The sequence below is a fragment of the Python bivittatus genome, unplaced genomic scaffold, assembly GCF_059951505.1.
Source record: "Python bivittatus isolate LINGU-HERP-01145 unplaced genomic scaffold, Pbiv_v1 ctg000650_np1212, whole genome shotgun sequence".
In the NCBI taxonomy this organism is placed as follows: Eukaryota; Metazoa; Chordata; class Lepidosauria; order Squamata; family Pythonidae; genus Python; species Python bivittatus.
In genome coordinates, this window is record NW_028277093.1 from 1,352,417 (window position 1) to 1,375,255 (window position 22,839).

Below are 22,839 nucleotides of genomic sequence, written 5' to 3' on the forward strand. Positions count from 1 at the left end.
TCCCACGCCCAAGGAAGACAATTTTATACAGGTTTCTTACAAAGAGATACAGCAATTAACAAATGATTGGTTGAAATTAGCATAAGTTTTGGATCCTTCTTATGATTGGGGGAAATTTATCTTCCTGATGACCTATTGGATGCTAGTCAGAGTTCAGGGCAACCCCCCCCCCTTTGTCTTTATGGTCTCGACCCTTATGGAGACAGGATGTGGAATGAGAGAAATGTGTGAAGATTCATGAATGTCTGTGTCTGTGTAAAGAAGTAAAGATAATGTCTGAGAGAAATGTGTGAAGATTTCTCAATGTCCGTGTCTGTGTTATCCCTTTGGTTTTCAAATGTAAATGTGAGAGATAGATAAAATATGTTATTATTGACAAATAGTAGCTTGAGCATGCTAAGAGTGTAGCTGTGTGAGAGATAAGGAAGTAGTGTTAAGTGTTATGGTTATCAAATAGTGGCAGATGGAGAGGAAGTTGTCTCCTTGTGTGGGACAATGTAAATACAAATTAATTTGGAGCAATCTTTATCAGTATAATGCAATTAGCTGAAACCTTGAGCAATTACCATAGATGAGGTGGGAGGGACCAGGGAGAAATCCTAGAGCGGCCGGAAACTGTACACCCAGAGTACCTTAGCCAATGGGGAAAAGGGGAAGGACTTGCGATCGGGAACGTATATAATTACGCCGGGGTATGTATGTGGGTGTGGCTTCTTATTTGCAATGAAGCCCACCAGCCTTTGCAAACGCTTCCAATAAAACTTTACTTCTGACTAACCCAGAGAGAGATTTGTGGTGCTTGTTTCACACAATTGGGGGCTCGTCCGGGATCCCAACGGTCTCCGGGTAGCCTGGGAGCACCCCAGAGAAGGAAGGCATGCCCTGCTGAGTTCAGCAGTCCTTCAACAGGATTTGCTCCAGGTCCGGTACCCGTGAAGAATCCCAGGATGCTAGATAGAGGGTGGTGAAGAAGTAAAGGGACCCCCGGAAAAGAGAGCCTTGGAGAAATCAACCGGGCAACTTTGTGCACAAACCCAGGTGAGAAATTGCAAACGCCAAAGGAAAGTACCTCCTGGGCGGTTGGGGGGCTGGGTAGTCCTGTGGGAGGGGACCTGAATGGTGAGATGCACCTAGGGGTTGTGAAAATCCTGGTAAAGTGCAAAGAGAGCGTGAAAGCGAAGCGGTGTGTGTGTAAGTCTCTGTAGAAGTGGAATGGTTGGTCCTTAAAAGTAGCCAGCGTGTGCTGGGAGACTAACAGTGAACGGCAACCGTAAAAGTGGGCCCCTTAAACTCACTAATGGTGAATCCAACGTCTGTTGGAGGTGCTCAGACAGGAGGGCAACATGAAGAAGGTCTACAGAGGGTGCGATTTCAGGTCCGGGAAGTGCCTAGCAAATTGTGGTAAAGCACTGTGGGGGAGTGCCTAGTAGTTTGTGGTAAAGCAGTCCACAGTAACCAACCTGTGTGCCTAGCAAACTGTAGTTTGTGGTAAAGCACTGTGGAAGGAGGCTGGAGTAAGGAAAATGTGTTAAGAAGATCCAGAAAAACCCTGAATTTAAGATTGCTCCAGAGGGCCCTTTAGGAAAATTACTATGAGGCTGGACCTCTTCCCCTTATAAGGCCCTTAAGAGAAGTACCTATGGAACAGGGGCAGAGTGTGGATAGACCTGAAACAGCAATGGCCCTTTGTATCCAAGATTGCAGTAAGAGTTAAGACAATGCCAGACGGATTTAATTAATTTCCCCCTGGGGTCTGGAAGTAAGAACATTGAGAAAAATAAAATGTGTCCCTTAAGAGAAGTACCTATGGGACAGGGGCAAATTGGATATGTAAATGCCCCTTTAAGTGCTGCAAAAGTAAGGAATTTTAAAAAGGAAATGAAGAATCTCATAGAGGATCCAAGGGTGACTCAGATGACTCAGAGTGGGCGGGCTTTGGGACCCCAAAAGTCCTTGCTGGGTTATTTACAAGTTGATGGTGAAGGGCATTATTTTAGTACACAATTTTATATTCTATATATATTTTATAGAGATATAGATATGTTTCACATAATGTATAACTATACCTGTAAGAGTGCACTCTATTCTAAAGGGTTAACTTACTTTATAAAGAGCACACCATTCTCCTACCCCATCTCCCTTAAAAGCAATTAACCAGAGGCCTGTAGCCATAAATTAATTCCGTACCAGGCTGGTGTTAGGCCGATGTCCGGAGAGAAAGGTTTGGGATTCCAAAGGATAGATAAGAAGGAAAAAAAGTTAAACTTACATTCAACTTTCAGGGACCACCTCAACCCCTCCTTAGACCATCCCCAAAACCCCATGTATGGATATAGGGGAATGTATCACCTGCATACATTAATGGATGTCTATAAAACTCTGATGTTTGCTTTGTGAGGTGCGATTCCTTCAACATTCCTTTCTAATGGGTATTGATTGGAGTCACCCAGCTGTGTCTTGATCAATATACATCTGTTATCTTAAAGAAGCCTTGTCTCAAGTCTCTTTATTTGGCTTTATTGGAACTTGGGAAATAAAAGGTGCCATACAATGGGATTAGGGTGAGGGTTTCCATGTGCTCAGACCCAACTTCCTTTTTTTTTGGTTCAGGTCCTTTGTTTGTTCCTTAAGGACTTGCTTCCTTCTTATCTTCCTCCCTGAGAGGATCTCATAGATAAGTTTCCTGGCTTTTGTCCTCTCTGCTTACCTGCCTGCTTCATCTTTAGGTTATGGCAGCTGCAGCCTAGTCTCACAGAGGTTGGGAGAATAGAGGCAGAGAGATGGGAATGAGAAGGGAGGAGATATGAGATGGGGAAATTGAATAGGGCCCATTCAACCCCCAGCAAAATGCTCCATTGTGGGGGGCCAGGGCATTTTATGCAGCATTGCCCTAAATTACAGAGGGAAGAGAGAATCATTCCATTGATGACATTTGGAGATGGTGAATAGGGGAGTCAGGAAGTTTTTTTTTAACAAGGTCCTACCAAGAACCCTTGAAAAATTTAAAGGTGGGACCTCTTGAGGAAGAATTGGTGCATAATTTAAAACAAAGTTTGATTACTGCCCTCGTGTTGGCTTTACGGTCCCTAATCAAGCCCTTCCATCTGTTTGCAATGATGAGCAGAGGAACAGCTTTAGGAGTCTTAACTCAAAATTGGGGAGGTAAGTGACAACCAGGGGCCTATTTGTCTAAACTATTAGACCCAGTAATCAGAGGATGGCCAGTTTGTGTGTAGGCAAGTTGCGGCCACTGCTATTTTGGTGCAGGAAAGCAGAAAGTTAACTTTTGGAGGAGCATTGGTGGCAAGCACCCCCACCAGGTCAGAACAATTCTAACTCAAAGGGCAGGCAGGTGGCTTACAGATGCAAGGATTCTGAAATATGAGGCAATTCTGATGGAAAAAGATGATTTAGTTTTAATTACTGATTCCTGCCTCAATCCAGCCACCTTCATGTGGAAAGGAGAAACAGAGAACCAAGATCTTGAACATGATTGTTTATATGCAATTGTTAATGGGGAAGCTCAAAATATAGAGGAGGCAGGGTGACTACCAAACACATGGTCTGCTCAAACCTGTGAATTGTATGCTTTAAATCAAGCCTTGCAATTATAAAAAAAAAGAAGGATACTATTTATACAGACTCAAAGTATGCATTTGGAGTGGTTTGGAAAAATTTGGGATGAACAAGGAATGATCTAATGCTTAGGAAGTATGGCTGTGTTGGAATATATACTGGGGTTGTCCTCTTCTTTATCTTTTCTCAGAAATAGAGGTCTTCTAGCACAAACACCATCCTTAGAATTTGCAGTCCACAATATCCAACCAGGAGACTGGGTCCTGATCAAGTCCTGGAAAGAGTCTAAACTGCAACCAGAGTGGGAAGGCCCGTTCCAAGTGCTCCTCACCACTGAGACATCTGTAAGGACAAGAGAAAAAGGGTGGACCCACTACACCAGAGTCAAGGGCCCAGTGGAAGAGCCAAAACCTGAGTGGACAATCCAAACCTTAAGAGGACCCAATGGACTTGAAGTTCCAGAGAAAATAAAGTCACGCTGGAGTATGGTGTCCTGGGGATGGGGGGTTTGTTCTATTAGTCATTATTGGGTTGATTGTGGTTTGCTGTGTGGAACATCAGTTCTTTTGTGGAGAAAAAGTGAAAGAGGAAACAGATTGTGTGGAAAGGACCAATGTTTGTGAATGTGTGTGTGTTGTGATTATAAGTATATAACTAATTGTTGTGGTAGTCATTACACAGGACAACACTAGTGCAAGGTTGTTGTTTCCAGCTAATCATAGAACAGAGGCAGACAGTCAGACAACCAAACTCAAGATCTAAGGTAAGATTAACTAGTGATCCAGTAGGAGTAAAAATAATTGAGGTAAGTGATCTGCAACAAACTATTGAAATAGAGACAGGGTATGGAGATGCAAATGTCTGGGTAGAATGGGTCAAATATACAGTAAAGAATTTAAACGAGCAATTGCTATGCATGTGTCTCTGGTAAACCTGTAGCCCAAGTGGTCCCCTTTCCCTTGGGATGGAAAAAGAATTTAAGAGGAAAATGGCACCCTCATTCTCTGCAGCGTATGGGAACCACACGGCATGCCTTACCAGGCAAGGTGTAGGAATCACCACAGCTGTAGGAGAATTAGAATCCTGCACTATAATTGATGGACATGGGAATTACTCTAACCTGAAAATTCCCAGGGCTGATTTATGGTGGTATTGTGGGGGGAAAGACCTTGAGATCCACACTTCCTCCCTTCTGGACAGGCACTTGTGCAATTGTACAATTGGCTATCCCATTCAACTTGGCATTTGAAAAAGAAGCAATAGTTAAAAGGGCATCCCTAGCAAAATCTTTTGGTGACAGAATTAATATTGACGCTATAGGGGTACCCAGGGGAGTTCCTGATGAGTTCAAGGCTAGGAATCAAATAGCTGCAGGATTTGAATCATTCTTGTTTTTGTGGGTAACCATAAATAAGAATTTGGACTGGATAAACTACATTTATTACAACCAGCAACCACTCCTGATGGAACAATAACTAAAGCCTATTGGGGCTAACCACTTAGGCAGAGGAACTAGCTGAGAATTCAGGGGTAGATACTTCCCTGACAGGATGGCTAGAATCTTGGTTTGGGAAGTGGAAGGATATGGTGGCATCAATACTAGCTTCCCCAATAGTAGTGATAGGGATTTTAACTGCATTGGGATGCTGTATAATTCCCTGTGTTAGGGGCTTAGTCCAGAGGCTGATTGAAACAGCTATATCCAAACAAATGCCTCTCAAACCACCACCTTACAGTGAGAGTATGTTCCTCTTAGAGGATTTAGCAGAGAGCCCCAGAGAAAGGGAATGTGAAAATACATTTTCCCAGTTGGAAGGGTTGGAACCTCATCACCCACTCAGAAGAAATGTCAGGAGCCAAAGGCGACAAGAAGTTGCAATAATGCTACAAGAGCTTGACAGTGTCAATAATAAAAGAAAAAGAAAAAGGGTGGATTGTGAGAGATAGATAAAATATGTTATTATTGACAAATAGTAGCTTGAGCATGCTAAGAGTGTAGCTGTGTGAGAGATAAGGAAGTAGTGTTAAGTGTTATGGTTATCAAATAGTGGCAGATGGAGAGGAAGTTGTCTCCTTGTGTGGGACAATGTAAATACAAATTAATTTGGAGCAATCTTTATCAGTATAATGCAATTAGCTGAAACCTTGAGCAATTACCATAGATGAGGTGGGAGGGACCAGGGAGAAATCCTAGAGCGGCCAGAAACTGTACACCCAGAGTACCTTAGCCAATGGGGAAAAGGGGAAGGACTTGCGATCGGGAATGTATATAATTACGCTGGAGTGTGTAGGTGGGTGTGGCTTCTTATTTGCAATGAAGCCCACCAGCCTTTGCAAACACTTCCAATAAAACTTTACTTCTGACTAACCCAGAGAGAGATTTGTGGTGCTTGTTTCACACATAAAGAAGTAAAGATAATGGAAACTAAGAGCCCTTTTTCATAAGGTTTCAAATACACTCACAGTTCATCAGAGGACCACTTCTCTGTCCTCCCAAAAAGTTGGAAATAGTGCAGCATAAAGATTCTGGAGTCTGAAGCAATATTATAATCCAAAGGGAACTCAAGTTCCATCAGAGTATATAGAGAGAGATGGAATGTGATATTGAATTATCCCATTGAATAATTGTGATATCGAATTAAAAGTAACAACTAAGAGGATTTACTTTGAATTTCCCTCCCTCCCTCCCTCTTTTTGTCCCAAGTTAAGGATGGTCAGGAAAATGAGAATGAAAACAACTCCAGTGTGCTGACATTGCAGACAATCAAGCCAGAAGGGATACCTTTGGAAATCAGTGGGGACCAAAATAAAATAATATCAAATTAAGAAAAACTACTTCAGAAAACTACTTCAGTTCCTCCTGACGAAACACACAGAAATCGGAAGGGAAACTGCCTCTGCGTTGTGAAGATACCAAAAAATAATCAAACTTGCATCCACGGTGTAGAACTGAGATGTGAATCAACCAGTATAGATTGGAACTTTTTTCGGTAAAAGGCCTCTCAGCATGTGAGAGAATCATCACATGCATATTGATGTAGAGTGTGTGGAAAGAGCTTCCGGATGAAGAATTCCTCTCTCACAAAAGGAGCCAGAATGACAAGAAGCCCCTGAAATGCATGTGCAAAAGACTTTTCAAGCATTAGGGCCACATTTGCCTTTCTGTGGTGTGAGGAGGGCTAAGAAAAAGTCAAAATTTGATTGAAATAAAATTAATTAAATATCAATGGTGCGCTTACTTTCCAGGCATGTATTAAATTCTCTTTCTATTTACTAATTTACTTTTCTATTTAAAAATTAGTAACATGAAAAATGTTGGAAGGATTCGGGTGGGGGGCACCCTTCAGGGTTTCAGAGGCTGATGCTGGTTTGAAGGTGTTTATTCAAATACTGCCCACTGAGGGTTCTGGGTCACGCTGGAGAATAAAGAAATGGGCTGAAAAGAACAGAAGTTAACTCCATTCTTTTAAAATTGCTTTTTAAACACTATTTTCCCTCCATTTAAATTCTTCGTTTCACTTACTGTAGCTAAATCTTTTTTTACTTGCATTGTCAGCTCCAAATACAGAGGAATCTCTTCAGGCCAGTGGAGTCTTCAGCTCTTTTGGCTACAACAAAATTTGTACCTCCTTTTTCACTGTTTATTCATGGTCTAAAGATATTCCCGTGGCCTTAAATTCTCCAAAGGCCTTAAGCTTCCTTCTCATATTTCCTGAGGCGAATTCCTTACTCAACTCCTAAGTAAAACAGATTTCTTTTTCTTTTTGCTCATGGTATTTTAGCATTATATTCCTTTTTCACTATTTGCCTTCATTTTGTAATTCCACATTTTTCCAGTCACATATGAGATGCCATTCTCCCACTCTTAATTTCTCTACCATGGCACCTCGTTTTGAGGTAAAATTTCTAGAACATCCGTCAGTTTGAGCTATTTATTTGGAAATTGATTTCTTTTGATATCTCTTTTCTTCAGGATTCTTTTTCAGGATTAGTCTCATTGTGACAGGATGCTACCTGATGTTTTGAACCACCAGGTAGCAGCCCTGTAACAATAAGAATAATCCTGAAGAAAGGATCCTGAAGAAAAATATCAAAAGAAAGGGCAGCTGTATAAATTCAACTATCTAAATAAAAATCAATACAAATCTTAATTTTCCTAACCTATCACTTCCCTCCCTATGTCCCTGCCAGCTGCCATTTTCTATCACTTCAGGCCTGAGTTTGCTAACAACCGCAAGACACAAGCTATATTTCAAAGAAAGGCTCCTTGTTCTTGTTTTTTGACCACCTTTTCTGACAGGAGTTTGCTCATTTTTGAGGCCTCCTCGAGCCTCCACAGATCCTTCAGAGCAGCTGTTCTTGAGGAAAGTGAGTTTTGATCCTCCCCAGAGGTTTTTCTCGATGTTCACAAGATCACCGACAGTTCCTAGACATTAATAACAGGAAGATCTAGAAACTGCGACGTGCTGGAGACGCCACCCCCTTCCTTAGACAGGCAATAAGTTAAAGGAACCCTTTCCTTTTACTCCCATGCCCATCATCCCTGCCCCCCCCATGTGGGCTTGTTTCCCCTGGCATTGTGCGCAGAATCCACCAGGGGGCTCCCTCGGCAGCCATTTGAAGGGCTGGCAGCTGCCTCACTTCAGGCAATAGACACTTCGAGAGGGAATTCATCTCTCTCACTTCTGCCATATCGCAGTCCCCTGAATTCTAAACCAGCCAAACAGTCCATGTTTTATACAGTATAACTATAAAAACTAACCAAGATTCTAGCTGACCAAGCTTAGCCTGTTGTGTAAAGGTAGCCTTCTGGCCTTTTAACTGATCCAGTGAAGTGTGTTGGGCAGACAATGGGACTTTGAGATGCATCAGAGGCATCCCATCTTCATGAATGACTCAACAGATAATTATATGCAGTGCTTTTTGTAAGAGCGACTTCTTCACCCAGAACCTCTCCAGGACCGTGACCATCATATATTCCCCATCGCCAGATATAATTCAGTGGCAGAGATGCTCCAATGCTCCCCAAGCAACCCATGTTGGGGAGAGGGGTGGAGCTGTTTCTACCTTTAAACAAGAAAGATCTAGATTGGACACCCCAACATTTTTATTCTCTATCCCATATGAAAGTCTTGGGTTCTCATCCCAGATGGAGGTTCTCTTCTGTAGCTCCTGGCTTTGCAAATAAAGGGGGAGAAGATTTGGGGGCAGAGGGGCTCTTTGGGAGGAAGACCCCTATGGAGCAATGCCTCTACAGTGCCTCTCTCAAATCCCTGACTCTGCCTTTCCCCCAAGGACCTCCTTCCTCCCACTCCCATCATCCTAGGTCTGTGGTTGAGCCCGTATCATGGTTATGTTAATTGTATTGGCTGGTTTTTAACTTGGCCACTGTATATATTATTACTTTGTTGTGATGTTTTTAATCTGTTTTTTATTTATTGTTAGCCACTCAGAGTGTCAGAGTCTGCACACTCAATCCCAAAATTCAGTAAATCCTCTGGAGACTAAAAGTTCCATCAAAGATTTCTTTATTCAGGAGAAGCGTACAGCATCATAGTTTGTTGAGTCTGATTCAACATAGCAAAGCCTTGTCTTTTTAAGCCCAACTTCCCCCCCTTCTAGGTTTCTATTCCCGCTTGCAGCTCTTCGTTCTCACATCTCCTGGCCTTGGATGTCTGGTTCAAGATAGAGATAACGGCACCTGGCCTCCTCTTTCCCCCCCTTTTTATGGCAGGTCAAGCAAACGGTTAGAATAACATTCCCAACATTTCACTATTGATCTATGGTTAGCAATAAAAGCAAAAGTATGGTTAGTAATAAAAGCAAAGTAAAATAATTGAAGTTTCTGGTTTGCGTAGATCCTGACACAGAGTCGTCTATTTGAGAGATGACTGGCTGTACTCACTGAATAAGTTAAATAAAGTAAATAAATCCTGGTCCCCATGGAAAAAGCATCCTTCTTCCATCCTTTCAAGGGTGCCTGCATTGTATGCAGATTCCACCAGAGGGTTCCCTCAGCAAACATGGTGGGACTGGCGGACTGTAACATCCCTGAAACTCTGACCTCTGTAGGACTCTGTACTTGCTCACTTTAACCCTTGAGCCACCCAGAAAAAGGATGCAGGAAAGTTTTGCAGGCATGGAGGTCCAGATGTGACTCTATTCAGGAAGCTTTTTTCGTGGGAAGGGAAGCCAAGAGGCCTGGTTTTGGGGAGGGAAGGGAGACATGCAAAGTGCTCATCCAGATTCAGTCCTCTGAATCTCAGGGGGAGGGGGGAGCCCAGGTCCCATGTTCCCCTGCCGCCCTTTTCCATGCACGTGCCAGGTAAGTTCCAGACCAGACATGTTGCCACCAGGAAAAAAAATGCAGGATCCTCAGGAAAGAGGGGGCGAAGGGAGGGGATCTGGGGGGAACCATACCCATTTTCTGGGGAAAGCCTCTGAGTGGGGGGAGAGGGGAGAGGTTTGTATTGCAAAAATCAAGCAGGGAATAATAAAGGTTTTGCAGCCAAGGAGATGCAACAGGGACACTGTGGCTGCATTCACACAATGTGACAGATGAGACTTCAATGGAGTTGGGTCATTTGCACTTTACCATGTTGTGGGAACCCAGCCAATGTCTTAAGGGGCTCACTGTATAATGTTGCTGTTCCTAAATGGAGAAATATGGGTTCCAATGACTTGTCAGGTGCATTCAACTATGCCAACCTCTCCAGATTGTTACAAAGCTATAGTGGACTGAAATTTCCACAATGAGAAATCCGCCTTAGCTTGTAAGTTCAAAGCTTCCTCTTCTTCTCTGTAAGGTAATTTACCATCACTAATTTAAAAACATCTTAAAAATCAGGAATTAAATTAACAAACTCATACTAACATAGCTAGGCATCTCCTTAACTGATTTTTCCGAAATTGCTAAAGGCCAAACTTTTTCAGAGAGTGTTCTTTTGGGAATATATATGATGCCATCTTTTTATTTTTTTATTTTTCTCTTTTTCCTTTTTTTTCTTATTTATTATTTCCTGTTTTATGATGTTGCGAAAAAACTGTATTAGGTTTTAGTCAGACCATGCGTGTTTTAATTTGTTTTAAAATTTGTGTAAGCCACCAAGAATCATTTGGTTGAAACAGGGCAGAAATGTGCTAAATCAATAGTAGCAATTAAAATAAAGGCACCTCTTTTTATTTCATCTCTTGAAAGGGTTTGATTTCATTTTTCCAAATGCATAAGCAAATTTGCATTCCTGTGCTCATTTGGCAGCACATATATGAAAACTGGAATGATGCGGAGACGATTGTGCAAGCATTTATTTAATTAATTAATTTAATCTTAGGGTTAGGGTGAGAGCCACACAGATTTTGGAGAGAATCTCATTCCAAAGGAGAGAGAGAAGGCACACTTCCTGGGTCCCAACAGATGACACTGTTTAATCAAAGGGACCTGGAGCGTGCCAACTCTGCTGGCGCATACTGGCTAGGCAGACACCACAGGATTTTTATTTTTTTTTTAATCTGTGCTCAGTTGTTACCAACTCTGCAGTGACTGCTTTGGATTAGTCCTTTGCAGTTTTCAAAGCAAGGTGTTTCGGAAGTGGTTTGCCAGTGCCTCCTTCCTAGAGCAGAGCCCAGCTGGCGAGCGCAGGAGGCAGGGTTTCCGTTGCTTCGCGCCCTTTTCGGGTGAGCGCGGTTTTTTTCGCGCTTACTGGCAACTGCTCTCAGCTCCTTTTTGCAAGGCGCCGCCAGCATTTTTCCTCCCACCGGAGTGAGAGTACCCATTTATCTACTCACGTGAGTTTTCAAACTGTTGGGTTGACAGGAACTGGGGAGGAAACAGGAGCTCACCCTGTTAACGCAAAGGCTGGACTCGAACTGCTGAAGCGTCAACCATTTCTGGCCGGCAACTTTCAGTGTCATTAAGCTGCTGCGCCACCGCGTCCCCTCTCCCACAGGAAATAGGTGGTCCCTTAAATAACCAGGCCCTATGCCATGTAGGGCTTTATAGGTATTAACCAGCACCTTGAATCACACATGGAAGCAAGCTGGCAACCAGTGCAGCTCATGGAATTGGCATGTCACATGGGAACACTTGAGTCATGCCCATCTCTGCCCATGCTGCTGCATTCTGGACCAGTTGAAGTTTCCAAGTCGTTTTCAAGGGCAGCCCCATGTAGAACACATTGCAGTAGTTGAGCCTTGAGATGAGTAGTACATGAGTGACTGTCTGAAGAGTCTCCCGATCCAGGAAGAGGTGCCACTGGTGCACCAGGACATGTACATTCATGAAGGTCCCATAATTTTTTCTAGCAGAGCTCAGCTACCACTTTAAAATTTCACCAAAATCTTGTCTCTGCTGTATTTGTTGCAAAACCAGTAGCACAACTCTTCTGCAATGTGCAACTAGGCAGCCTACAAAAAAGTATGATCAGCTTTTTAAGGTCAGGTTGAGCCCCACCTCCCTGGGCAAGATCAAGGAAGCAAAACTGCAAAGCTTTCCGTAAAGTATCTTTAATGCTAGTCTAGAATAAATAGAGGATTTTGGAAATTCTAAGAGGAATTTCACATCCTCATTTATAGTGAATTAATTAAGGCAACATCTCTGAATGATTGGAGATGCTTTTTCCAAGTTGCTTTTTAAGAAATAAGCTGTCAGGGGCAATTGATTCATCCTACATTATTTATGTCTCCTTTCCCTTCTATTCCTTGACCTGCCTCTCTGCAATCTGTCCCAGCTCCCTCTTTAAAACACCCAGGTGGCACAGATTGTCAGGTGGTGTTCCCAAAATCGAAGCCAGGGATAAAACTTGTCAGGCTTAGTCTTGATCCATGATGGATTACTCCCACTAATAGCTTGGATAATCAAGCAGCAGATTATAGATATAGTTTTGTTAATTGGTTGTAGGTAGTACTTTCACTCTCTTTAGTGCATGTTACATTCTAAGTGCCTGAGAATTCTCAGTGCCACTACACAATCCATGCAGCTTTACAAATTCAGGGTAATTTCCTCCCCAGTTTAATTTGATTATTCAACCAGTGGTTCAGGCTACAGATAGGCCTCGCTTAATGACCATAGCTGGTACTGGCAATTAGGTCATTAAGCGATGCAGTTGTAAATGCACACTGGTTGCAAAGTATGGTTGCAAATGGTAATCACGTAACTGAGGGGACATTGCAACAGTCGTAAATGCGAGGACCGGTCACTAAGTTTTTTTAGTACCGTTGTAACTTTGAAGGGTTGCTAAACAAGGCAGCCATTAAGCAAGGTCTACCTGAATGAGCAGCTTTCCTGGAATCTGCTGAGCAGCAGAATTTGGAGTACATGGAATTGGCGTGTGAACGGTGCCCCACAAAAATACTTGGATGATCCCTCTCGCCACTTTCATGAAGGGATTGAGTGTGAGCAGGATGGGTCCTTCAAGGGATACCACGGGCCATCTGCTGAAAAACAGGAGCCTCCCCGGGCTTCTTTTTGCAAACATCATGAAGGATTGGAGCCACTGATAGGTGTTGGGCCGAAGTCCCAATACTGGGGCTGCTTTCAGGGAGTGACACTGAAAATTCTGCACAATCAGTAAAGTTTATAAATCTTGTCCCCAGTGCTTAAGCAGTCATATTTACTTATTTTTATTTTTATTTTATTTCTTTGAATAATGGATTCTGTGAGCTGTGAGCTTTATATTTCATCTGTCTTTTGAAGGAATTGACTGTCCTTCTGTCCTTTCATTCTGTAAGGCACTCTATGCTACCCAAGTTTCAGAGAGCCAAACAAAAACTTGAGACGAGACTTCTGTAAAAGTTAACAGATGTATTTTGGCCAAGACACAACTGGGTGAGCCCAATCCACACCGTGGCAATGAATGCTGATTGAAGCCACACCTTGCAAAGCAAACATCAGAGGCTTTATAGAAAGGTACAGGTGTAAAAAAAATTCAAATCAGATAGTGCATCCTTCATGCCCATACAAAGGATTTTTGGGATGGTCTAGGGGAGGGGTAAAGGTGGGTCCTAAAGAGGTGAATCTAAGTTTGACTTTCGTTTCTTGCTACCAAGGAAACATCCCGTCAGTCTTTCTTATCTCTTCTTTGTTCCTCTTTGAAATTCAGGGTCTCTCTCTCTTGGCAACTGTCTTTGCCTGGTACCAAGCTAATTTACAACTTGTTTATTCAGAGACAGGCATCTAACAGCTGGCTGTTTCTAAAGGAAAATGGGGTGGGGGAATGCTGTGCTCTTTAAAAGGCAAAGAGCAACTTAAAGTTTTAAACATAATGTAAAATAAAATGCACTATTAAATGGATGTTATACATTATGTGAAACACACACACATGGTACAAAACCATGTACTAAAACAATGCCCTTCAATTCAATGAACCCCCCAAACTCAGCTGCTGCTTCTCTTTCGGATTTGATTCCCTTTTGGCAAATCCCCCTTTTTCCCTCCCTGAAATGAGCCTCTTCGGACTTCCCGAAGGATTTCCCACGCTGTGACATTTCTGAGGTAAAACTTTTGGAGCTGCATTTCCTGGGTCCTTTTCCCACTTCAAGGCTCTTTTTCTGAAATATTTATTCTCTTTTTTGGGGATTTCAGGCTTTGTGGCCCATCACGTGACGCCCCGTGTCACCGCCTCCATCTTTCCCCTGCCTGGAGCAATGGCGGCTCCCCAGTAAAGCTGCCTCTTAATCTGGGTCCGACCTTCTCTTGGTTTGAGCAAAAAGAAAAAGAGTATTTGGGGGGGGGGTGTTAATATTTGCAAAGTTCTGGAATTGGGAGCGTGAAACTGTTTCCCAGACAGGCTGCGAAATGTCTGAGGTAAAATTTACCTCAGAGTCGGTTTCTCTGAACCTCAGATTGCATTTGCTCCTCAATTTTACTCTCTTTTCCCAGGATTTTAGCATTCATGACCCTTTGCTTGACTCCACATTTACAACCACCATCTCCCTGCTCTCTGCCCCTACAGACATACATGAGGGATGGACATAATCCACTTTTTATTCTGTTTTGTTAAAACACACACACGCACACCCACATAAATTATTAAATAATTGTCAGGTGGGGATGGTGGATCTGGTCTCCAATGATCCGGCCAACCAGTAGATGAAAGCAGAGTGTGGCTACTTATTTCCCTTTATTTATTATGTATAATATTTATTATTATTTATTTATTTTTCCCCTACTGGTTTCCCTTTATTCATTCTGTATTGTATTATTCATTATTATTTATTTTTCCCTACCGGTTTCCTTTTATTTGTGGCTGCCTCTAGGCATGGAAAGTAAAACCCGAAATGAAGAAATAAAAAGATCAGCAGAAAACAATCCCAGGATGAGAAGAACCAAAGCCAACATTTTAAGTTTTTCCCACTCAGGGACAAGAACAGCTATCTTTATTTCTGTTTCTTGTTTGTTTTGGTCCCAGTCACCTGATTCTTCTTCCACCCTTATTTCCCTGCTCCCATCTGTGGACCCCCGGAATTTTTACATTTTATTTTATATTAATTAATTTTCTTGTAACTGTGTTGTATTTATATCTACTTCTTAGTTTTATTCATAATTATAAATTTATGTATTTTACTGTAGTGTTCTCCAGCTTAAAGGCTGTAATATTTAATTTATTTTTTATTTTATTATTTTTTTTGCACACACTGTGGTATTCCCATGCTGCCATTGCTTAAAGAGCTAGCCAGGGGGCGCCCTCCGCAATTTCAGCTGCAGAAGACAACTGAGCATGCTCGGGAGAATTTGCCCTGGTTTTGCAGCCTTGGGACTTCCAAGGAAGCTATCGTTGTTTGAGGAGGAAGTGGGGGGGTCCTTGCCCAGAGTTCTGCCTCTCTAGGAAGTTGCACTCTCTGCATTTAACCCCTAAAGCAAGACGGCAGAGAGAGGAAGCATGCAAACGCAGACTGCAAAATTACCCATTCATTCTTATGAGTAATACTGTACTAATGACAACAGCCACAACATCCATTTGCATAATGCTGCCCACCTGGAAAGGTTGCATCCTGATGGTATGGATGGAGGTCTGTAGATCATCTCAGGGGAGGAGGAGGAGGGGGATGGCATCTCATTCTTCCCTTGCAAGGAGAAACCCTTCTCTTCCATTGTGGGGTGGTGGGGGCTGCTCTGGGGAAGCCCTCTCCTTCCCTTGCTTGGGAGGTCTGGGGTCTTGGGTGGGAAGAAGGAGGCTGGAGCAGCAGAAGGGACATTTATGCCCTGTAATCTCTGCAGGAGAGCAAGGAAGCTTTAAAAAATCCATCTATGTGGTCACTAGGAGTTGAAAACGATGTGATGGCACAAAATCAATCAATCTGGGGGGTTTGGGGAGCTGGAAACAGCCTGCCAACCCCTCTCCCTGAGAAGATGGACCTGCCTCAACTGGAGCTCCCATTGCCACTGGGACCCTCCATCCAGCCCCCTTTCAGGATGGCTGTCAAGGAGGGAGGGGCAACCAGGAGACCGCAACGAAGCCTTTCTTTGCGGGGGAGGGAAGAGGGAGCTTCTTCTTTACGGGGATCCCCAATTCTTCCCCCAGATCTGGTCCTCTCAGCACCAGCAGCTTTGGAGATCCAGGAAGTCCCTTTGAAGTGTTGCAGGGAGCCCAGACAGATGATGGAGGCAAAAGAGCCACTATGGGAAGGAACAGGAAAATCTTTTTGTGATGCTCAGGCTAAAAGCCAGGAGAAATTCAGTCAATGGCCTGGGCAGAAGATCCTGGAAATAAAAACTCTCACTTGGGATATCCAGCATCAGGCCTTAAGGGAATTCTGCTTCCAGAAGGCAGAGGGACCCCGAGACATTTGCAGCTACCTTCACCGCCTTTGTCATCAATGGTTGCAGCCAGAAAGACACACAAAAGCTCAGATGCTCGACTTGGTGATCCTGGAGCAATTCCTGGCTGTCCTTCCCCCTGAGATGGAGAGCTGGGTGCGGGAGTGTGGAGCAGAGACTAGCTCTCAGGCGGTGGCCCTGGCTGAAGGCTTCCTCCTGAGCCAGGAGGAGGACAAAGAGGAGCAGGTGAGAGAAGCAATATTTCTGATTTCTGTAGATGTTTCCCTACCAAGATTTTTTTGAACTCCATATAAAAAAAGGTTTTATTGCCTCTTCGATAAAATTTCCCAGGAAAGGTGGGATGTTGAAAACTTCCTCCATCCCCACTTTTGAATATCAAGGTAGGATCCATGATGGCAGACACCAAGAATGCCCTCTTTTCTATGACCTAATACTCTAACTCTCCTTTTCTTGCTGGTGTTCATATGTAGGGGAGTTCCTTCAAGTCAAGGGGGGATCTCTCAGATCCCCCTCTGGAGATGCTTTCCAAGGAGGATCAAATTCAGGAGATTTCATCAGGTAAGGAAGGATCTCCTCTTCTTTCCCCAGAAAATTTCAGCTCTCAGACTTTGCTCATCTTCAGAAACTGGTTGTACAGGATTAGCTTGTGTTATATAGTGATTCTCCCTAAAAATTAACAATATTTTTGAAAGACTCCTTCCACTTCCTTTGTCTCTCTCACAGGGGACAGTATGATGTCCCAGGTACTTCTAGAAATGTCTCCTTTTTCTGATGGAGCAGATAGAGCAACTCTCCCTCCAACTCAGGTAGGAGAAGCAAGATGGTGATATGTGCTAAGACTGTTGGGTGGCCTCCAGTTCCTTAAAAATTGCACAAGGAATAATAATAACCCTTTTCAGGGAATCACAGCAGGATGTGGGTGTGGTCTGTAACTGGGTCAGACCTTCCTCCAGTTGAGGGACAGATAGATTATAGGCACAGATAGAGCAGAAGTAACCGAGATACAACTTAAGGCACCAAGGCAGGTCATGATCAAGAAGAATCATTCTAAGAAGTGATCTCTGAGGGATGTTATAGATTATTTACAATGGTATCCAATGGGATTCCCGCCTGTCCTGGCCAAGTGGTCTGTGGAATATTGTGCTTCCTGGCACAAGCTCCAGCAGAATAAATAAAATTAAATGCCTCCCTGTTCTGAGCTCTTCCTGTTTTCCTCTCACAAAATTTGGAATCATACAGAAAAAATGACTGTTCGCTGCACTGCAGATACCTGCACATCTTGAGTCTGAGTTAGCCTATTGAATGGACCTCAAGTTGGTGGGATGAAGGCAACAGTATGTTGGCTTGAAAAATAGTCTCTAGAATGGAGGTCCTACCTTTTCTAAAACAGTGTGACCATGTTTGGGCTGTACTGACCAAAGTGCACCAAAACTGACTAGTACAGTCCTTATTGTTCAGAGGGAATGCTACATGTCTGTGCCTTCTCCTACTAAAATGTACTATGAGAAAGCCTTGGTTGACCAAAGCCATAATATACAGTGGGGGGCAACATCAGTCGACCCATCTGGGGCTTTTTTTGGGCTTTGCATAATGTTGCTTTCTACACAAGGGTGATGCGTATATGGAAATACCTACTTTTAGGATCCATGAGTTAAGAGTGAGATCTTTCAAACCTTTCTTCAGCTTATCTGTTAACTGGGAACATTTTCATCCTCTTTCAGGGTCCCATGTCCTTCAAGGAAGTGGCTGTGTATTTCTCTGAGGAGGAGTGGGCTCTCCTGGATTCTGATCAAAAAGCCCTGCATGGAGAAGTCATGCTGGAGAATTCTAGGAATGTGGCTTCTCTCAGTAAGAGTCTGTCTTTGCTCTGAATTCAAATAGCTGAGGACATTCTGTACTCTGAAGTAATCTGCCTGTCTGTTTCTTCCAAATAGCCAAGCCAGACCCTGCCTCCTGGTTAGAAGAAGAAGATCCGCTTTTCCAGGGATCCAGGAAAGGTGAGAAAACAGCAGGTCTCTGGTGAGATGGTGAGATACACATTTTATTTTGGATATGACTACAGTGAATTTTTAGTTTGTGTCTGTCTCACCACACACAAGCTGATGCTTTGGCTGAAAAGAAAAAAAGGCAATTTGTGATCTGAAAGCCATCTGTGTCCCCCACCCCCACAAGTCCTCTGAGAGTCCTTCTTTGACCTTGATGGGTAAAAGGAGAAGAATTCCAAAGCCCTAGACCTTCTAATGTGTTACATGGTCCAGCCCACTTTTCAGCTGTCAGTTCTCGGCCACCCAAAGAGTGTCCACCCTCAAAATGATAACATTTCTGATCTCTAACATCCATTTGCAGTCCTCTACTTGTCTTTGAAGACAAAGGAAGTGTGCTGTGACAGAGGGAAAGAAAACTGGCTATATACTGCCTTTGCAGAGAAATTAATGTGCCTTGGAATTCTCCTCCACGTATAGTGGGGAAGCAAGGGCATTTCATTGCTCAGAGGCTTTTGGGCTGTTCCTAACTGAAGACTGGCCAGTGACCATTTCATGATGCTGCCTAGATAGGTTTCATCACAGATGTATGGAAGGCAACTTTTAACTTTAAGAACAGAGATCTCCTTTTTCCATTTGGTGGGAGAATCTGTAACTCAGTGAAGTCTTCCCAAGTCCTAGGAAGTCTTGAATTCCAAGTAGTTGCTACTTCCTTCACAAAGACAATTGGACAACGATAGTGTTCTTATAGCAGGTTCACACATTCAATATGATGGAATCCTAGAGTTAGCGAGAACCCTTGAGGCCATCAAGTTCAATCTTCTGTCCCCCCGCCCCACCCCCGGAATCCAGATCAAAGCATCCAAAAGATGTCTGTCCAACTTCCAGTTAAACACATCGAATGAAGGGGAGCCTAGCAGCATTCTGAACCATTGTTGGTTCTGTTGTCAAACTGCTCTTACTATTAAAAAGTCTTTTTCTAACATTCAGCTGGAATTTGCCTTTCTGTCATTTCAGTCCATTTATTTACTTATGATTTATTCTTTTTCTCTATCAACCAGAAAATGATGAGGAAAATTATAATTGTCAGGAGCCAGATTTGGGGACATCAGAAACAATCCAACAAGAGGGAGGAAAAGAGGCATTTGAAAATCACTGTGGAAAAAAAAACATCAAGGAAAATCTGCCTAAGTATGTGGCTGAAAAGTCACCTCCTTCTCAGTGTGCTGCAGTTTGGGAGTTCCTTCTGGCCCAACAGGATCAGAAAGGAATGAGAAGGGAGAACTGCCTGTGGTGGGGGAAAGTATTCAAAGATAACTCAGATTTACAACCACATTGTGAAACTGAGGCTAGAGACAAGCAATATGAATGCATAAAGTATGGCACATTTTTCAGCCAAAGCTTCCCATTTAATTTATGTCAACAAATCCACATGCAGAGTGGGAAGGACTTCAGTAGCCAAAGTCAACTTGCTTCCCATAAGAGGCTCTACACAGAAGAGAATCGATATAAATGCACTGAGTGTGGACTGAACTTTAGTAAGCGAAGTTCTCTGACTTCCCATAAAAGGATCCACACTGGGGAGAAACCCTATAAATGTATGCAGTGTGAAAAGAGCTTCAGGATGAGCAGCCACCTTACTTCCCATAAAAGGATCCATTCAGGGGAAAAACCATATAAATGCATGGAGTGTGGGAAGAGTTTCAGCCAAAGCAGTCACTTCACTTCTCATAAAAGGCTTCACACAGGAGAGAAACCATACAAATGTATGGAGTGTGGACAATGCTACAGGTTGAGCAGTCAGCTCACCTCCCATAAAAGTATTCACACAGGAGAGAATCCATATAAATGCATCGAATGTGGAAAGAGCTTCAGTACCAACAGTTCCCTTACTTTGCATAAAAGGATCCACACAGGAGAGAAGCCATATAAATGTATAGAGTGCGGAAAGAGCTTCAAACAGAGCAGTCAACTTACTTCTCATAAAAGTATCCACACTGGGAAAAAACCATATACATGTATGGAATGTGGACTGAGTTTCAGAATGAAGAGTTCTCTAACTTTCCATGCAAGGATCCACTCAGGAGAGAAACCATATAAATGTACCGAGTGTGGAAAAAGCTTCAGGTGGAACAGTTACCTTACTTCCCATATGAGAGTTCACACAGGGGAGAAACCATATAAATGCATGGAGTGTGGGAAAAGTTTCAGTAAGAGAAGTTCTCTTACTTACCATCGAAGGATCCACACAGGGGAGAAGCCATTTACATGTATGGAGTGTGGGAAGAGCTTCAGTAATTCCAGTGTTCTTTGTTCCCATAAAAGAACCCATTCTGGGGAAAAACCTTACAAATGTATGGTATGTGGAAAGAGCTTCAGCCAGAGCAGTCATCTTACTTCACATACAAGGCTCCATACAGGAGAGAAACCCTATAAATGTATGGAGTGTGGGAAGAGCTTCAGTAACTGTAGTGTTCTTCGTTCCCATAAAAGGATCCATTCTGGAGAAAAACCATATACATGCACAGAGTGTGGAAAGAACTTTAGCCAGAGCAGCCACCTTACTTCGCATAAAAGACTCCACACAGGAGAGAAACCATATACATGTACGGTGTGTGGAAAGAGCTTCAGTAAGGGTAGTACCCTTACCTTCCATAAAACTGTTCACACAGGAGAAAAACCATATAAATGCTTGGAGTGTGGAAAGAGTTTCAAACAGAACAGTCAACTTACTTCTCATAAAAGGATCCACACCAGGAAAAAACAAACAAATGTTTGGAGTATGGAATGCACTGCAAAATGAAAAATAAATCCTTCTTTTCCATAGAAGGATTCATTCAGTGGAAGAACCATTTAAATGTATGGAGTATTGAAAGGCCTTAAGTGAAAGTGGTAACCTTAGTGTTCATAAAAGGATTCACACAAGGGAGAAATGATATAGATGTTCTGAAGGTTGAAAAACCTTCAGCCAGAGTCCTTTTTCTTCTCATTCTTGCTTGAAAAGTTTCACCAGAAGAAGATACCCAGCTTTCTATTAAAGGAGCCACAAAAGAGAATTCTTATGGAAAGATCATCAGAAAAACAGCCATAATTCCCATGCATGGATCCAACTTGGGAGAAACCATATTTATATTTATAAATATTTACGTATGGAGAAGCTGCAGTTTTTGGACATGAGATAGAATATAAATGCATGATGTATGGAAAAATTACACAAAAATGTGTGAACTCTTAACATTATCTCCCCTTAAAAGAATCTACACAGGGAAGAAGTTAGGACTGTTTTTGAGATGGAACATTCTGAGGAATTGTGAAACATTCCCTTGGACCATGATGATCCAATAATTCCAGGGGTGATCCAGCAATTTTCAAGAAGTAAACTTTTTAATGGTGCTTTCTGCTGACACAGATCTTGGAAGATGTCAAAGAACTCAGAGGGGAGAAATCATAAGAATATTCATAATTGCCATGAAACTACACAGCATAGTAACTGATGGATTGTTGATAAAGTAGTGGGAATAGAGAATTCATTTGGAGTACAGTATTGCAATGTGGTCTGTATGGGGCAGCCTTGAAGTCCATCTGAAAGCTTCAATTGGTTTAGAATTCAGTGCATCGTACAGTGGTTAGTCTAGATTTTCCCATGTAATGCCTTCCTGTGGGAGCTCCACTACTGACTGGTTTCCTTACAGGTACAATTCAAAGTGTTGCTCATCGCTTTTAAAGCCCTCCTTGGATAGCTAGAGAGCCACCTTCTCCCAGTAGCTTCTGCCCACCCAATAAGATTGGGAGGTCCCTTCTCTTAAGAAGTATTCTCTTCAAGCCTTCTAAGTTGTGACCCCGTCCCGCTGCCCCTTCTCTGAATCAGCATTTCTCCTGAAATAACAGTGGTTCCTATTCTATTATCAGAAAGCCATTAAAACCTAGCTATTCCAGAGGGCCTTGGGAGTAGGGCCAGCTACGGTTTTGGAAGCTGTAGGCGGTTCCTTGGGGCACTGCTCTTTTGCTTTGTCATCATTTTTTACTACTATTACATTTTTATGTTTGTATTATTTTGTAAGCTGTTTAGAGTTTTGTTTGGATTAAAGTGACATGCAAGTTATAGTAAATATCAATAAATAAACAGGGAAGAAGCAGAGAACTTTTGGAGATGTAGTTAGTCAGAGGAGAAGCTTTAAATCCTAGGAGATCTTAATCGACAGCAAAGAACAAATATCTACTGTTTTATTCTCCATATTCTAGCTTATGTTGTGATATTCACACTGCATTAGCTTTCTGGTTTGATCACATACCATGTACTGTAGAAAGCGTAAAATGTTTTACTACTCGATAATAAAATGTCATGTTGATTTTATATGGTCTACTTGTGGTTTGTTTTAGCCCTCTCCTAAAGCCCACTGGGGTACATTGGATTCTTAAACCATGATAAGACATTAAGTTCAGATTAAAGAACTCAAAGTTACTCTAAGTTTCATTTTAGTTTTTTCATGCTAGAGTCTTCCCTCT

General features: G+C 42.6%; 1 protein-coding gene and 1 long non-coding RNA gene across 2 annotated transcripts; both read left to right on the forward strand.

The window, feature by feature from the left end:
- The first annotated feature begins 576 nt into the window (after window positions 1-576).
- On the forward strand, window positions 577-6,803 carry LOC148214470 (uncharacterized). Its single transcript, XR_015798047.1, has 2 exons — window positions 577-1,038; window positions 3,767-6,803. It is a non-coding gene; the product is annotated as an uncharacterized LOC148214470 (long non-coding RNA).
- Window positions 6,804-15,051: 8,248 nt separating this feature from the next.
- Window positions 15,052-22,687, forward strand: LOC107326597 (uncharacterized). Its single transcript, XM_025176317.2, is given in 8 exon segments — window positions 15,052-15,582; window positions 16,095-16,576; window positions 16,822-16,909; window positions 17,075-17,157; window positions 18,073-18,199; window positions 18,286-18,348; window positions 19,395-21,019; window positions 21,022-22,687. Coding segments are annotated over 8 exon segments (2,532 nt in total). The 5' UTR covers window positions 15,052-15,572; the 3' UTR covers window positions 21,076-22,687.
- Window positions 22,688-22,839: the final 152 nt, after the last annotated feature.